Genomic DNA, 18,062 nt, shown 5'->3' with positions numbered 1-18,062 from the left:
CCATTCATGGAAATCTCAGCGGAGTGGCCCCGCTCTGAACCGGCCATCAAGAAGCATGGCGCTCCTGGGCCCAGGCAGCGGGCCAGCAGGGTTAGCCTGCTCTGCTGCTGCACGTCCCATCCCAGGTCTGTCCTTCAGCCAGGGCCGGCTCCAGACACCAGCAAAGGAAGCAGGTGCTTGGGGCGGCCAGTGGAAAGGGGAGGCACGTTTGGTCTTCAGCAATTTGGCGGCAGGTCCCTTGGTCCCTTTCGGAGCGAAGGACCCGCCGCCGAATTGCTGCCAAAGAATGAAGCGGCGCGGTAGAGCTGCTGCTGAACTGCCATGGATCGCGGCTTTATCTCCCCCCCTCCCCCCAACTTCACCGCTTGGGGTGGCAAAAAAGCTGGAGCCGGCCCTGCCTTCAGCAGCCTGAGCTCTCAAACTGGCACTAAACCCACCTGTAAAGAGCCAAGGGCCGGGTTAGAGCTCATCTGCAGCACTGAGGCCCAGGGGTTGCGAGGTGCACAGGACACCCTGCCTCAAGTCTGTAGCCACAACTGCCCAGTAAACTCCCCTTCCCCTGCTCCGTCCAGCCAGCAGCGCCAGACACTGGGATTTGCAAAGGAAGATTAAAGCCAGGCTGCCTCTGCAGACGCCTGGTGCTGCGGCTTTGTTTTTCATTTGGAAGAGCCCCGAGGGCGCTTGAGGGAGGGCAGGATGGGAGAGACACAAACCGCTAAGACACGCGGGTGGGATTCATTCCTTTTCATGTCAAGTTTCAATTTGTCTCTGGTTCCGTCTGATCTGGTTTGTTTATGCAATTAACGGCGGCTCATTGAGAATATAAACGAGATGAAAGAGGCCCAGACGGAGCCAACTGGCAAATGAATCATGCGGATCAATAGAAACGGTCTCTGATATTTACCCAAACCATCACTATTTCCTTTGTCTTTCCTTTTATACCCGCATAGCGACACGCTCCAGTCTACGGACACATTCTCTCGGCCCACAGGTGCAGCTCATGTGAATATTAATAAGGCACAGTCGCTCCCGCAGACACCTCCATGGGCCTTCCGACGTGGCGTCGCTTTGTCCCCACTCCCCTCCAGTCGAGAGAACAAATTAAATCTCTTTTTTTAATTTGGACTTTGTCATTATCTGAGCTTTGGGTTTTTCTTTGTTCGAATCTGCTTCTGATCCCTGCATGGGGAAAAGGAAATGAAGAGAGGGGACCCCAGTTTCCATGGGAATTGTTTCCATGGGGATACTGAGCTCGGGGCCCCATTGTGCTAGGTGGGGCGCAGACACAGAGGATCAGTGAAGTGGGGGAAGAGACGTCAAGTGCAGCCCCCTACGCTGAGGCACGGCCAAGTAAACCCAGAGCAACCCTGACAGGGGTTTGTCCAGCCTGGTCTTACAAACCTCCGGTGACAGGAATCCCACAACCTCCCTCGGAAGCCTGTTCCAGAGCTTCACTATCCTGTGAGTTAGAGAGATTTTTCTAATATCTGACCCAAATCTCCCTTCCTGCAGATTAAGCCCATTGCTTCTTGTCCTACTTTCAGTGGACATAGAGAACAATCAATCACTGTCCACTTAGCACAGCCCTTAACATATCTGAAGACTGATATCAGGTTGCCCCTCGATCTTCTTTTCACAAGACTAACCACACCCAGTTTTTTAAGCTTCCCTTCCAGCTCAGGTTTTCTAACCTTTGATCATTTTTGTTGCTCTTCTCTGGACTCTGCAGTTCGTCCGTGTCTTTCCCAAACTGAAGAAAGTTCTCCAGCTGAGGCCTTACCAGAGCCAAGTAAAGCGGGACAATGAGCTCCCGTGTCTTGCATACGACACCCCTGTTAATACACCTGTGATGCTGGCAGATTGGGTGCCAGCTCATGCCAAGATTCCCATGTCTCAGCTGGACACAAACAGAGCTGGAATCTGTCTGGCTCATTTGTGGGGTGATAGTGATGACATAGGTATAGGAATTATAAGAAAGTGTCTAGTGTTTAGACTATTGAATGTCTCTGGGTAAGAACACCAGTGGGTCCGTTTCAATGCCTCTGGGTAAGAACACTGGTGGGTCCCTGGGTAAGCAGCCTGCCTGCCTTGCTGGGCCCATCGCCACCTCAGAGACTCAGCCCTGTCTACACTTACACGTTTTGCTGGCATGGGAGCGTGAAACACTTCTCCCCTAGCAGCAGAGCTGTGCCCTAGTGTAGACGCAGGTATACCAGCAAAAAAAAAAAAAAGGCAGAAGAGAGCCTATGTAGCTTTTGCCAGTGTAACTTATGTCATTTGGAAACTGGTCTAATCTTAACTGCAAAAGCACCCGTCTTCCACTACGAGCCACGGTTCCACGAGGAGACAAGCTATACTGGCAACCACAATGTAGCGGAGACAAGGCAGCGGGTTCACGCCCACCCAGCCTGTCTCTGCCCCCCTGCTCTCATCTGCTGTCACTCAGCCAGCAGGCGCGACTTGCTGTTTGCTCACATTGATTCTGTGCCCTCTCGGCCAGAGAGAAGGTTCCTTTGCTGCTGCATACGGGCTGTGAAGTCCTTGCCCTGGCCTGCTTGCAGCTCATGGGCCAACCAAGAGGTCCTCACTGCAGCTTTGTTCAGCCCTTCTGCAGGGTGCTCTGTGCTGGGTGTAGGGGAGGGACCACCACTCGGGGTGGGTGTAATGGGGGGTATTCCTTACGGTGGGTGAAGCAGGGGCACGGGCCTTGAGCCCATCTTCCCGATGGAGGCCTCTGCTTCCTGTTTCGTCCAGGGTCCAGCTGGAAGGGGTCAGCTGTGAGACATGCACGAGAGTGGGAGGTTTACTGGAGACCTGCCGTCTGGTGCATGGCCACTTATCCCCTTTATGGCTGTTTGCGCAGCAGGGTCCTTCTTGTGCTGAAGAGCATTTTATGGCTCCGTGTACACAAGAGATACACCTGGAGTGTGTGTCTATGTACCGTTTACAGCACCCTCCCTTTTACAACTGTTTGCCTACCGGCTTTTACCACAGCCGTGGCGATGAAACCGGGGCACACCCCCCACCCCCGGCAATCTCCTGCAGCCCCGAGCAAGTCAAACAAGGAGCGGTGCCCGGTCCCATGTCAGAGAGCAGGGGCTGTGCGCATGATGGTCCCAGTAAGGCCGCATCTGGAATAGCATGGCCAGCTCTGGATGCACCTTATGGCCAGTAGGATGTCAACAGCTCAGAGGTAATTCAGAGCAGAACGAACACGACGATTAGGGATGGATCCATGACAAGGGAAGAGGAACACGGGCTGAGTTTGGCTGCATGGTGGATCGCGTGGGGTAGCAGCAACGGGTCTGAATGACCAGCCGCTCGCCGGGACTCATCTCCCCCACCTGCAGTACAGGGCTGAGAAGGGTTCCTTTGTCCGTCTTGTCCAGTGAGGCTGTGAACTCTCTCATTGTGTGCACGTGCAGCACCTAGCACAACGGGGCTCCGATCTCGCTTGGGGCTGCTGGGTGTCCTGCCATACAAAGCACACAGTACACAGGCTCCTGGCCGTTCCAGGCCATCACACTCCTGCGCAGGTGGGGCCAAAATCTGGATCAGACCCCTGCCCACATGCCCAGTGGAGCGGAGGTTTCAGGGCAATGCAATGAGCCAGCCGCCCCTCCACACACCATCAGCGGCTATCCAGCCTGAGCAGCATGCCTGGTTAATCCCCACCCTAACTGAATTATCAAGAGCAGGCCGGAGACAAGCAGAGCGCAGCCTCGCTGAGTGCCCTGATCTGATCAGCAGTGATGGTGCCTCCTTTGGCTTACAGCCCCCCACTTTCAACAGGGCTATAAAGGAACCCGGCACCGACTGACCTGGCAAGACATGGAATAAAACGGGCACTCAGCCGATTCCCCTTTCCGAGAGCCCTGACGCCTCCCGAATAAGCACTGAGCAGCCAGATTCACCCCAGGGCAAGAGGACGCAACAAGTCAATGGAGCTGCACTAGTTTACACCAGGCCTGCCTTTGGCCTGCAGTCATCTTCTCTCATGACAAAAACAGCCCAGGGGCTTGGGAGCGTGGTCCAGTGGTTACAGCAAAAGCTTAGGAAGCAGGAGACCCTGTTTCCGTTCCCTTGCTCTGCCACAGGCTTCCTGCGTGACTGCAGGCAAGTCACTTAGCTTCTCTGTGCCTCAGTTTCCCATCTCTGCAATGGGGCTAACAGCCCGGTTTCATGGGGGAGGGGTGTTGTACATACAGACTGAGCTGATCCGATGCTATGGCCAGACAGGTACCGGAGAGGGATGGATTTACAGTGGCTGTACCCACATGTCACTGTTCACTTCCACATAGTTGCCTCCTAATCTGCACTAGGGCAGCAGAAAGCAGGATCTGGCCCTAGAAGCATCCGCTAGGAAAGGGTTAATTTAGCCTCCTGTCTATAGGATTCAGCCCCACACCTGCTCTGTTTGTCCAGAGGCGTTGGGTGGGTGTTACCCTCTGGCCCTGCAGCCACAAGCTGCTGCTAAAGGCAGTAAACTTCCCCCAGGCAGAGAGAGCGAGACCTAATCTGTGGGAAATCGCTGAGGTGCTAGCGCTTTGGAAAGCCACACGGGCCCTTGGTGGGACGCAGAGGGAGTGAACAGGTTGGAGATCAGTCCGTCCCCTGACCCGACAGCGAACAGTTACATCCATTGACAGGGGTGGGCCCTTATCTCAGTGATGCTGGCGTAAATCTGGAGTAACCCGTCTGAAGCCTGCGGTGCTGCTGGGTCACAGAAATGCAGGATCTAGGCTAACGTGCACTGGCACGGATACACACTGGGCCCAATTCTGACCTCAGGGACACTGGTGTAAATCCGGAGGGGCTCGGCTGAAATCCGCTATTTCTGAGGCACCACGCGAGCAGGAACAGCAAAGCAGGTTACAAAGATTAATTTTGCCATCGCCCTTCTGAAGTACAGAGGTGTGCCCCCCATGTTACAGAAGGGTAAACTGAGGCACAGAGTGGCAAAGTAACTTGCCTCAGGCCACAAAGTGATTCAGCGACAGAGCTGGGAATACAATACTCAGTCCTTTGCTTTAAGCACTAGCCCACAATTCCTTCACTTCCTCCGATATACCGGGGAACACTCACTGTAATTCACTTTTCTGGATATTTTATCAAGCCGGCGTTGATTTGTTTTGTACTTTGTGTGGGTGATGAGTCACCCCTGGGTGTCAAACTGGAGCCGATAATGGTGCATAGGCCATAGGGGTCAATGTCACCCCTAACCTGGTAGGGACAGATGGAGATTGTGGCAGGAGACGCAGCCGCCTGTGGCAGAGAGCAGATGGCGCAGGGAGCGTACACTGTTTATAAGGGGGAAGCTACCAGGAGGCCAGCAGGTCTAGTGGTCACAGAGAAAGGCTGAGAACCAGGCTGACCCCGACTGACTAGCCCACTCACTCTGGGGCCCTCGGGCAAGTCACAGAGCCACTTACCCCATCGGGAAAACACCGGATGTGGAAAATCTGTGCGCAGCAGCTGCTCCACCTGAGCTCAGATTTCCAGCCTAAGCGTATTTTCCTCTCCAGTGACTTTAGTGAGCACAAGGCCTGAAGTGAACGTGGGTGCTGAACTCCAGCTGCTCCCTCCAAGTCAAGGCAGGTTGAGGGAAGCTGTATGGGGGATGGGGTTAGTTTGCGGCTAAGATACTGGATTGGCAGTTGGAGGCCCTGGATTTCATGCCCAGTGCTGCCACAGCCTCTTTGTGGAACCTTAGGCAAGTCACTTTATTGCTTTGTGCCTCAGTTTCCCCATCTGTCGGTGTGGGGGTTGTGATGATTGTTTCATGTACCAGGTGCTGGGCAATCAGAAGAGAAGACAAAGTGGATCTTTATTAAGAGAACTATTTACAGAGCAGCTGCAGCCAGCACTCCAGCCATGTGAACACAGACTGACTTCCTGGTGCCTCCTCGGAACGCTTCCCCGCTGCAACTGTGCAACCTGTGCTCCTGCCTCCAGGCAAGTTGCTAAAAAGATCAATTGTCACCAGGGTTTTGATCTCACTCATATAGTTTGGATTTGCCCAGGGTGCTGGTAAATTGTCCAAGAGATGGGCTCCCATGTTTCCTATGGGGAGAACCTTCCATGGCCAACGCCAGCTCACAGCCAGGAAGCTGTTCCTGGTAATCAGCCCTGATGTTATCTCCCCATTTCATCCCATATGCTGGCTGGCATGCTAAATCATTACTTTCCCTGCGCTGGGTCAAATATCTGCAGACTCATCCCCTGAGCTACGCACACTGAGAGGTGAAGGACTCGCCCAAGGCCAAACAGCAGGGCAGTGGCAGAACCGGGGTCAGCTGACCCTCCATCTGGTGCCTTATCTGCTCTACTGCCCTGCCCAATGACACACAAAACCAATGATGGCAGCTAACAACCTACAGCAGTGATTTACAACCCCTGGGGATCCGCAGACTAGGGCAAAGATTTTCAAAGGGACATTTTTCAGGGGTCCACAAATGAAAAGAAGTTGAAAACCACTGACCCAGAGCGACTCCTTCCTATTCCACGCCAGGACTTCAGAGCAAACGAGGCCAGGATCTCTCTCCAGCCAAGGAATCCGTCCTACATTTACGTGGTAGCTCATAATATCCCAGAAACCAGCCCTCCCATGCAGTTTGTGGCTCTTTTCTCAGCTCCTTCCAACCTATCAATCTCATTCTAGTTTTGTGGGGATGGCACCAGCCCATGCTGCTGTAACACAGCAGTCGGTGTGTGCCTCCCGGAGTCCCTGTTTGCACCTGATCTGCAGAGGATGAGTCTGCGACTGCTCCCCACAGGGGGTTTAGTCCTCTTGCTGCCTGCAAAGGCTCAAACTCCAGAAATCCTGGGTTCAATTCCTGGTGATAACAGGGGTGGTGGGGCTCCATGGTGCTGATCATGCAGCTTTGTGAACCTTACATTGCTGCAGCCATTGATTGTGAGGAGCAAGGCATTGGGAGTGAACAGCTTCGGCCTGTGTGAATCTATCCTTGCCAGGAATGGATCTATTTCTCTGCCACCCCTGACTGAAGAAGACTCTGCATGTGTGGAGCTTTCCACCCCAACCCGGACCTGAATAATTTATCTTGAAACCCGTCAGACTATTTCACTTCCAAACACACCCAGGATCTGTTTCTCCAGGCCACAGCAGTATTTTTACAAGGATGTCTTTAAAAAGTTTAATTAAACAAGGGCTGGTTGCTCGTGGCGCTCCCAGAGCAGGAACATTCAGGTCACTGGCTCCCGATGACGCAGCAGACGGGCCATTAGCCACAAGGATCAGCAGCCAGGTCGCTGTTTCGGAACTTCAATTTAATCAGTTCAGCAATCCATTTTTTTAAAATACATAGGAAAATCAGCCCACGTAGGAGACTAATAATTACATCCAGCGCTTCCCATGCCTAGATCCCGCAGCACGTTATGAAGGCAGGGCAGTGTCTCCACCTCCATTTTACAGATAGGGAAATTGAGGCATGGATCAGCAGAGGAACTTGTCCAAGGTCCCAGAGTGAGGCAGTGATCGCGACAGAGTCTCTTGACTCCCTGCCTCATGCTTTATTTGCTGTCCCACAATAGCTGGTACCATTGAGAGCTGGGGATGGAAGTGAACACCCTGGAATGACCCCTTCCATATTCCAGACCAGGACTTTAAAACAACTGAGGCAGAATTCCCTGCCCTGCCCAGGAATGTGGGACAAGCCAGGCCAGCTGGGAGAGTCTGTTAGTTTCTGGAAGACCAAGATCCTGGCTCTATCAGTACCTTGCTGTTTGAACACTCCATGCCTCAGTTTCCCCAAGTGTGAAATGGAGGTGATGCCACTCACCTCCTTTGTAAAGCGCTCTGAGAGCAGCGGATGAAGAGCACTAGGGAAGAGCTCAGGATTGTTAGGATGAGGATGGAGGCCTGATTTTCAAAGCTGCGGTTGGCTTCAGCTGGAATTGTGGGTGCTCAGCATACCAGGAAAGCCAGGCTCTGAGCGCATCAAGATTCCTGATCACTATTTGCATTGGAGTAGCACCCAGGAGCCCAGATCCTGGATCAGGGGCCCATTGCAGTGGGTGCTGTACAAACACCTAACGAACGGACGGTCCCTGCCCCGAACAGCTGAATGGAAACTGAGCGACAGCAGACGGACCCAGACAGACTGGGGGAGCCCCAGGAAACAATGAGATACGACTGGGCAGTGTGCTGGGCTGTGGGTGCAGCTCCCCCATAACCCAGCGGGGTGGGGCTCAGAAGTACAGCCGCAGCACAGGCTGTGCATTTGAAAAGGTGGACGCCACCCTAGCAGCCCCAGCGGGGGCAAACCAGACAGAGGTTCCCCCCTTTCGTTATCCAGCGCTCACCGTGGACGTCTGTCCCAGGCATTCCCAGCCCAGAAGTGCACCCATGCGCATGGACCAAGGAGCAAGATAGGCTGATGGTCTATCTCCGTCCGAGGTGTCCCAGCTCCAGCACCCCCCCACAGCAAGGAGCAAAATGCTGATCCCGCGTCTGTGCCCTAAATGGGCCATTTGATCTGCCCATGGCTGGGGCTGAGTTTATGCTCCGAAGCAGACTGGGGCCTGGGTACCGTCTCCTCCCCTCATGCCAGGGCTGGGCCGGAGCCCTACAACAGGGATCGCCTGCCCTGCTGCAGCTCCTGCCGCACCTGTTTCACAGAAGTCTCCGGGGCTGTTGGTATGGCACAAAAAGTCTCTCAGATTGGCATTTGGGAGAGCCGCCTCCACGTCAGCCCCTGCCAGTTTCGTCCCTCTGCGTGTTCGTTTCTTCCCGCAGCTCAGGAATGTCTGCGGTGGCCCTGTTTGTCAAGCAGGGCCAGGCTGACACCCACCGGCTGCTGGGCCAGTCCCTGTTTGGAACAGAACCAGCGCCTCCCCACGGTGAGGGGTTCGCAGCGAGAGGGGGCTTGCAGCGTGCGGGGCTATGGAGGGTCCCAGCTGGGGAAGGGCAACCTGAATGAATGAGGTGGCCAGGGCCGTGCTCAGCAATCCGTGGGGCACGCAAGGATCCGAGCCAGAGGCAGGGAGCTGCACCTAGTAGACGTCTCAGCAAACAGAACTCCCGACCACGTGTGCACAAAACACGATGCCTTCCCTTGCTCCCCATTATACCAGCATGGAGAGCCCTGGTACAGGCAGAGGGATGAGAGCTCAGGGTGTATCATGTAACTGCATCCGCACAAGGCATTGTACCAGTTTAAGGGTATCTGTAAAAAACCCACCACCCTGACTGACGTAGTTAGACCAGTACAAAATCGGCATGTAGCTCAAGCCTAAGAACTGAAACCCTTTCCAACTCTTTTCTTATCTGCTGCTATTCTAACATTTTACCTCAGTAATTTCCCGCTGCAGGGAGTTCCACAGCTACCTGTGTGTCGCATAGCAACAAGACTTCCTACTTTGGAAATGCCAACATTCTGCAGCAGTGGTTAGAGTTTGCAATAGTTTCTGTCTTATCTTTAAACTGCCATCCCTGAGGTACTTATCTCCAGTTCCCATTCTCTTATGCTGAATTTATACAGCCCGCATTCCTTTAGCAGCTGAGCACCTTACAATCGTAATGTATTTATCTCTGCCCCCCTAGAGCCATGCCGGAATGCACCAGAAAACCAAGCTTAAAACCGAGCAACTCTGAGAGCTATAAAACCCTCTGGCTTTATTAATATGGTGACAGTGTTTCATGGAGCAGGTGCCAGCCTGAGCTATACGTCAGCTAAGAAATTAAATAGAGGAGGAGCACTGAATGGAACAATTTAATTTCTGTCTCCTTCCCTCTCAGCTTATTGCCTAACAGATCCTCTCCTTCCCCAGAGCAGTAAAGAGCCAACATAGTTAGCAGTGGGGTCAGGGAGCCAAGAAGCAAGGGCGGGGGGAAGAACTCACATCACCAAAGTTGGGTTTATACAAGTATTGTAATGAATGGGCTAGTGTATCTATGTCACCATTGCCCTCTGCTGGATAGAATGGGAACTGCCCGGCTGTGTGTCATAGATCTTCTACTGCAGACAGCTGATGGAGATTCTCCTCTAGTGCATGAGGAAGGAACTTGTGCTTTTGGGGCAGGAAGATGTACGTTTTAGTGCCAGTGAAAGGTGCAGGGTTGTCAGCTCTGGGGTCTGAAGGTCTCACAGAGCAGAGCAGTGGCAGGCTTCCCCAACATGCTGCCTGACTAATTCTGGCTGCACATGAGAAAAGCAGGCTGTCTGTTCAGAGATAGCCCTGCTGCTCTCAGAACAGAATTAACTGCGTCCCTCCCCAGCCTGCTTTTCCACTGCAGGATTCCTTGGGCTTTTCAGTTCCCTCTTCACCCAGTGAGGTCACAATCCTCTGTTTTGACATCACAATTCATTACCATGGAGACAACAATGTCACAAAAGCAGAGGCTTAAGATTCCTAAGCAACAATAATCCTGTTTTTATGCTATTGTCCTTACACATAAATAAATAAAAAATGAAGGGCGCCGCCTCCTTTCTGTCCTGTGCAGAACGAGACTCCTATCCCTCCATCTGTCCAGGGTGGTTTTAGGATGCCCGTCACTGGTGCACTCAGGCACTAGAATGTTTTTCAAAAATGTCTGTGATGCAGAGATCTTTAGCAGGGCTAATGAATGAATGGAAAAACCACTTCTGCCCTACAGACGGCGATCTTTCCCTTCCAGGTGAGTCAGTTGCCACACTACATCCCAGAGGCGGTTGCATTTCAGTGATGGGTGCAGTGACATTTGTATACATAAGGACAACTCTTCCCCACTTACTGGGTTCTATTCCCAGCTCTGCCCCTGACTCCCCATGTGACCTTTGGGTAAGTCACTTCCCATCTCTGTGCCTCAATTTCCCCATCTGTTAAAATGCAGAGAACAGGGCCACTAACTGACTTCATAGAGTTTGAGTGCTGTTCAGATACCCCGGTGCTGGGAGCCACAGAATTACCAAGGGCTGCCAGCAGCTGAAAACATTAAAAAGGACCCACAGAACAGGAATCTTGCGCGAGGCAGTGGATTAGCAAACAGCTGTTAATCGGGCCCACGTGATGGCCAGGACTGGAATAGCAGTGGGTGGAACTGAAGCCTAGGACTGAGATGCACTGGCAGAGCCGGGCAGGAAGTTTCTACAGTACTCGCTCACTGTCCCTCTAGAGCTGCCTCAGCCTTCCCTGCCGTTAGCTGTAAATTCCCTTACAGATGGAAAAATCAATCAAACAAACAATTCCTGGGAAGGCAAAGTGCTGTGTTTGTAAGTCTGCCCCTCCTCCCCCACCACTGCTCCATTTGACCGGCTAGCAAGTGATTTCATGCTGCAGACATTCGGCAGCAGGCTGAGAGAGAGGAATTCAAATGACTGAACGGAGCTTTGTACCAACTCCATTGATCTCTGGCTAATGGTCTACTCAACAAGCCGGCTGCTTCCCCTAACGAACTCCAGCCCAGGCTGCAGTAGTTCTGCAGCAGATGAGAGTCGAGAAGAAATGACACTGATTTATTCTAGTACCCCAGAGAACCAAACAACTCTAGGAAGTGAGAATATCTTGTAATAAACCCAGGGCCACCAGGGATTACATGTTTATTGCTACCCTTCACATCATTTCTTATTGGAGCTACAAAACGGCAGCAGGGCTAGAATCCAGATCCTCCTGCTCAGAAAGAAACCCAGCCCTCAGCCACAGGAGAACCTTCAGTAGCTGGCAACAGTATCGGGCCTATGACACGCTGCTGAGCAGTGCTGATTCCACTCAATAGAGGGTGGTGATCAGTGCACACACAGCAAGCACATTTTTTAAAAGTGCATTTTCCAAAGAGCTTTAGAAATCCCTGTCACACTCCCATTTCTCTACTCTGGTGCCACCGCAGCAACGGACTTCCCAATGGGACAAGCCTCGTTACATAAAGACAGAGACAGATCCCTGTCCCATTAGATTCATAGATACAGCCAGGACCCCGACGGCCAGTTGTCTGATCTCTTGCATAGCACAGAGCAGAGAACCTCACCAGTAACCTTTGCATCAAGCCCATAACTTCTGTTTGAGCTAGAGCATCGCTTTCAGAAAGGTGTCTGGTCCTGACCAGGGCCACCCAGAGGATTCAGGGGGTCTGGGGCAAAGCAATTTCAGGGGCGCCTTCCATAAAAAAAAAGTTGCAATGTTATAGAATACTATATTCTCGTGGGGGTCCCTGCAGGGCCTGGGGCAAATTGCCCCACTTGCCCCCGCCCCCCCGCCTCCTCGGGGCAGCCCTGGTCTTGATTTAAAGATGTCAAGTGACGACAAATCCATCATGGCCCTAGATAAGTTGCTCCATCGGTTAATTCCCCTCGCCGTTAGAAACCACTGCAAAGCGCACAGCTCTGCATAACAACGCTGCCTTCGCAGGGTCAGAACTTTCCCAGTCCTGACCGCATTTTCTTCACACTAGAGGTTTTCCTTCCGGCTCCAGCAAGGGCTACCAAAGCCTGCAGGTTTGGAGTTCCTACCTTCAGTCGTTGTTAAAGTTACACACAAGCCTCTTAGTTTAATCAGAAAATCCCAACACCACAAACCCATTTTTTTAAAGTCCTCCTAAAATAATCAGACCCGACTATATCGGCCTAATAAGAATTGCTGACGTTTTTAAGAGAGTGTCCGAATTCCGGTGCCTCAAAAGAAGCCCAGAACGTTCAACTGAATAAGACAAAAACAAGTGCTTTGTCCCTCAATTTTCCCCCACAAAAAGCAGCAGAAATGACTTGGCTCAAACATTTTCCCCAAGTTCACCTTCGGGGTTTGGACCGAGCCTGGGATGTTTTTAGCCTTAGGAAAATGCTGAGTCATTTTAATGAAGGGGGTCGGAACGGAGACCACGTCTCAAGCTTACCTCTAGTGATCGCTGGCATTAGCCTGTTACATTAAGGCTTCGAAACGGACCACTGATGGTGGCAGCAGAGCTGGCTGGAGGGCGACAATCCCATTTCACGGCCATATGGGAGGTTTGAGGGGGTTCCCCCCCATTCCGTGTTGAAACAAAACTGAACCCTTTCGAACGTGTTTGCAAAACCAACCTCTGGAGATGGATGCTTGGGGCATGAGGCCCTCCGCCCTCCCCCCGCAGCTAAAACATTCTCAGGAATATTTCACGGACATTGGTCGCTTTGCTGACACAGCATATTCTGACCCGCTCTAGCTGCGGGAGGGGGTTAATGTGGCTCTATTGCCGGGTGGGTAGGCGGCCAGCCTGGCATATAGGAGACCCACATTCAAGTCTCCCAAAATGGGGGGAACAGGCTTCGACCTGGTCTCATCGGTAGCTAATTCCTGAGGGGCGTAATGCAGCTGAGCCTGAGAAAGGGGATTATTTTGCAAAGCTGTCGGACATAGACAGGGCTGCTGCGCACAACCACAGCTGGGGCTTACCTGATCTTTCCCTCGGGAGGCAGCTCGTGGGGAGGGTCGTCGCAGGTCAGCCTGGCTTCTCCGTCCAGCAGGTAGACGTACACGTGCTCCTAGGGGGAAGAAAACACTGCAGTCAGTCACCGGGGCACACGTCTCAGGGCTTGAACAGGCAACTGTGGGATGGGGCCCTCAGCTCTGCATCCACATGGGCATCGCCTCTCTTCTCTCTGAGCGAGAATATCCCCCGACTCTGGGAAGGAAGGAGCCTAGTGGATGGGGACCCAGGAGATTGGGGTTCAACTCCTGGCCCAGACACTGGTTCTCTATGTGGCCTTTGGACACATCAGTTTGTCCCCTTCTGTGCCTCGTCTGTACAATGGAGATCAGCCCTCCCGGGGTGCGGCGAGGGCAGTTTCTACCAGCGGGGCCGGGCGCTCCCATGCTGTGATGAGGGAAGCTGCAGATGGACAGATGCCTGGTCTGATTCGGGGAGGGAGGAGGGCAAGGCCTCTGCCAGGGAACCCGTCAGCAACTGAGCCCAGCAGACGTGGCTAGGGTAGGGTAGCAGAGGACCCTTAAAGAGTCCTGAGTTGCAGACGGCTGGTGCACAGCATTGCCTGGGCCCCTTTATGGAGGCTCCAAAATCATTAGTCACTTCTGAAAACCTCCCGGGCCTGGGCCTGGCTCCCAGAAGCGTCGCAGGACCCCCTGGAGTGGAGGGTGAGACACTGGCCAGGCTGCCCCTAATTCCTAACTTGGAGTTAGACTGACCAGCCTGGCATGGGTGAGACTGGAAACCCTCTCTGCAGAGGCTGCCCCCAGGAGGGACATCCAGGATAGCTTCCAGCTCAGCAAATGCACCTCTTCAACCCTCCTGCTACCACATCCTGGGCCCTTCACAGCTCTGCCAGTGCCCCCAAGCCTGCTCTGCTGGTGCCCCCCCAGCCCTTGCTACCCCAGCCCTGCCCCCAAACTCCCCAATACCCCAGCCTGGGCCCCTCACAGCTCTGCTGGTGTCCCCCACCCCTGCCCCCGAACTCCCCTGTATCCCAGCCTGGGCCTCTCACAGCTCTGCCGGTGCCCCCCAGCCACTCCAGCCTGCTCTGCTGGTGCTCCTCAGCCCCTGCTACCCCAGCCCTGCCCCCAAACTCCCTGGTACCCCAGCCTGGGCCCCTCACAGCTCTGCCGGTGCCCCCGAGCCCTGCCCCTGAACTCCCCGGTACCCCAGTCTGAGCCCTTCACAGCTCTGCTGGTGCCCCCCAACCCCTGTTACCCCAGTCTTGCCCCCGAGCCCCCAGCCACCCCAGCCTGGGCTCCTCACGGCTCTGCCAGTGCCCCTCAGCCACCACACCCTGGGCCCTTCACAGCTCTGCTCGTGCCCCAGCCACCCCAGCCCTGCCCCTGAACTCCCCAGTACCCCAGCCTGGGCCCTTCACAGCTCTGCCGGTGCCCCCCAGTCACCACACCCTGGGCCATTCACAGCTCTGCCGGTGCCCCCCAGCCACCACACTCTGGGCCACTCACAGCTCTGCCGGTGCCCCCCAGCCACCATACCCTGGGCCATTCACAGCTCTGCCGGTGCCCTAAGCCACATCAGCCACATCAGCCACATCCTCACAGCTCTGCCAGTGCCCCCCAGCCCCTGCTACCCCAGCCCTGTCCCCGAGCCCCCAACTACCTCAGCCTGGTCCCCTCACAGCTCTGCTGGTACTACCCCAGCTTGGGCACCTCACAGCTCTGCCAGTGCCCCCCAGCCCCCTGCTACCCTAGCCTGGGCCCCTCACACCTTTGCCAGTGCCCCCCAGCCCCCTGCTACCCCAGCCTGGGCCACTCACAGCTTTTCCGGTGCCCCACAGCCCCCTGCTATCCCAGCTGGGGCCCCTCACAGCCCTGCTGGTGCTCCCAGCCCTGGAAGCCCCCAAACACTCGCTAGTTCACTTTGACTTGGCCCAAAGCGCCTCCTGTTGGTCTGGGTTGAACCATCCCTCCCCTACTGCTCTTCCCACCCGTCTCAGCCCTGTCCTGCAGGGCCCCCTCCCCTGGGGTGGGCTCATTCTCATTGCACAGCCCGTCTCTCCTAGTGCAAACCAACCTATCTAACGCCCCCTCCCTGCCTCGCTTCCCCCTGGCCTTGGCGCTGAGCTGGCAGAGGGCTTGGGAGCTGGCATGGGGCACCCCCAGCCTCACACAAGCTGAGCACAGCTCCCATGCCACCCCACGCCTGAAGCCATCGGAATGTCCCAGTGCGGCTGTGTAACGATGCTCGTTCTGGCGGGACCCAACTGAGAGTGCCGATTCAGGACAAATTGCTTAGAGCAGGGCAGTCACAGCCCAAGGCTGGGGGTTTTTCCACCTCTAAGGCAAACCAAACCAGCCAGATTAAGAGGACTTTGGTCTCACCCCACTGGCTAACCACAAGTCACACAAGCAATTCCCTTAGATACTCCAGTTTCCCAGTATCACCACCAGTGCCATTCATCCTGGGGACAAGTGGTTATGAAAACCACCACTCCAGTAAAAAAAAAAAGGTTCTCTTGATCCCAAAGGACCAAGCCCCAGACCCAGGTCAATCTACAAATCAGATCTTACCCACAAATCACGCTGTTGCCAATCCTTTAGAATCTAAAATCTAAAGGTTTATTCATAAAAGGAAAAAGATAGAGATGAGAGATAGACTTGGTTAAATGGAATTAATTACCCACAGTAATGGCCAAGTCTTGGTTCAGTCCTGAAGCAGTGATTGAATAAACTGCAGGTTCAAATCAAGTCTCTGGAGAACATCCACAGCTGGGATGGGTCATTCAGTCCTTTATGTAGAGCTCCTTGGAGCATTCAGCATCCTCTGCCCCTCCGTGCGCTTCCCACAGCGAGTCTACCCCAGCGGGGTCCTGGGGAAGCCACCAGGTCCTGCACCCCCACTTTGCAGTCAGACGTGACTCTTAGTCAGCCAGTAAAACAGAGGTTTATTCAATGACAGGAACAGGGTCTAAAACAGAGCTTGTAGGTACAGAGAACCGGACCCCTCGGCCGGGTCCATTCTGGGGGTCAGTGAGCCAGACCCCCACGTCTGCCCAAGCCAACTCCAGACTAACAACCCCTCCCAGGCCCTCCTCTCTGCTCAGCCCCTTTCCCGGGTCAGGAGGTCACCTGATCTCTTTATCTCCAACACCTTCAGCTGGCACCTTTGCAGAGGAGGGGCCCAGGCCATCAGTTGCTAGGAGACAGAGTGCCAGGCATTTAGGTGCACTGGCCCTTGCTCTGCCAGATAGTTAAGAACTGCCATGGGGACACTGAGGCACCAACACAGTATTCAGAGAAAACATTAAGAACTTTCCCAGTTTGTCACACAGGGTCCAGGCCTCTGGCCCTGCTCAGCCCTACCAGCCGCCAGCTCCACTCACCTCAGCTGCCAATCTGGAGTTCCAGCCGGTTAACAACTGATCACTCAGAAGCCTCTGTGCAACTTAAAGTATCCAAATACGTGCCACCAGACATTGGAAAACTCAGCAAGGAAAAGCAAGGGCAAGGATCACACTAAACTAATAAGATCTACATTTTAATTTAATTTTAAATAAAGTTTCCGAAACATTTTGAAAACTTTGTTTACTTTACACATAACAGTAGTTTGGTTATATATTGTAGACTTAGAGAGAGACCTTCTAAAAAACTTTAAAATGTATTACTGGCACGCAAAGCCTTAAATTAGAGTGTATACATGAAGTCTCGGGACGCCACTGCTGAAAGGTTGCTGACCCCTGGTGTAGAGCTTCAGCTTGTAGCAAAGTCCCTCCAGAGGTAAGAAGCAGGATTGAAGACAAGATGGAGATGAGGTATCAGCCTTTTATAGTCATTTCCAGGTGTAAGAACACATCTTTGTCCTTACTGTGGAAAATTACGATAAAATGGAGTCTGGAGTCATATGGGCAAGTCCCTACATACTTTGCTGAGTTACAAGGTGCATCTGCCTTCTCTCAGTGGGTCTGTTGTGTAGCTGATGGTCCTTAATGGGCCATCAAGCAGGCTAGGCAGAGCTGACACCAACTTGTCTGGGGAGTCACCCAGAAGCATAGCAGAAGTTTGAAATACAGACAGTATAGAGCCAATACTTATAACTTTAAATACAATATATGTATACAGACAGCGTAATCATAACCAGCAAACCATAACCTTGTCTTAGACACCTCATTTGACCCCCTTTATGCAAGATTTGGTGCCACTACAGGACTTTGGTTGCAACCATGTTCTATACAGTCCCAGTTCAAATCAATCATGTGACAGGATGTGAAGCCCAACCCCCCCCCGAGCCCGCTTGTTCCTGTGTGGGGAGACCCAGCACTGCGTGGCAGAGGGAGGAGGGCCAGGGTGACCACAGAAAGCTCCCCCCCACCACCCCCAGCCCCAAAACAAACAAATCCTCAGCTCACCATGCACTGGAGCAGGAGCCTGGCACCCTAAGCTCCCCGCGTTGCTATGTGATTGCGCCTCTAATGATCTTCTCAGCCACTAACGAGCTTTGCAACTAAGTCTCCCCTCCTGTGGTTGGGCCGGCTGTACATGCAGCTCACTGGGGGTTTGTCTCACTTGGGGAACTGACTTCCTCTTGCGGCACTGGGGTGCACCCGAGACACATTGCGGGGGCGCAGGGGGCAGCTGGATTCAGCCAGGACTCAACCCATGGAAATCTGCTACGGACCCTGTGCCCGGGGGGTGCCCGGTGCATC

The 18,062-nt window shown here is 53.7% G+C and overlaps 1 protein-coding gene across 2 annotated transcripts in view; it reads right to left on the bottom strand.

The window, feature by feature from the left end:
- The window catches only part of PDE2A (phosphodiesterase 2A), a 395,134-nt gene that overhangs the window by 93,131 nt on the left and 283,941 nt on the right, over positions 1 to 18,062 (bottom strand). For both annotated transcript variants that reach the window (XM_030556586.1, XM_030556595.1), the window contains one exon: positions 13,363 to 13,451. In XM_030556586.1, the coding sequence (XP_030412446.1) occupies positions 13,363 to 13,451 (89 nt within the window). The remainder of the gene's footprint in view (positions 1 to 13,362; positions 13,452 to 18,062) is intronic.

The sequence above is a fragment of the Gopherus evgoodei genome, chromosome 1 (assembly GCF_007399415.2).
Source record: "Gopherus evgoodei ecotype Sinaloan lineage chromosome 1, rGopEvg1_v1.p, whole genome shotgun sequence".
Classification (NCBI taxonomy): Eukaryota; Metazoa; Chordata; order Testudines; family Testudinidae; genus Gopherus; species Gopherus evgoodei.
Note: the sequence above shows the minus strand (reverse complement) of the source record. Positions and strands in the feature narration are given on the sequence as shown.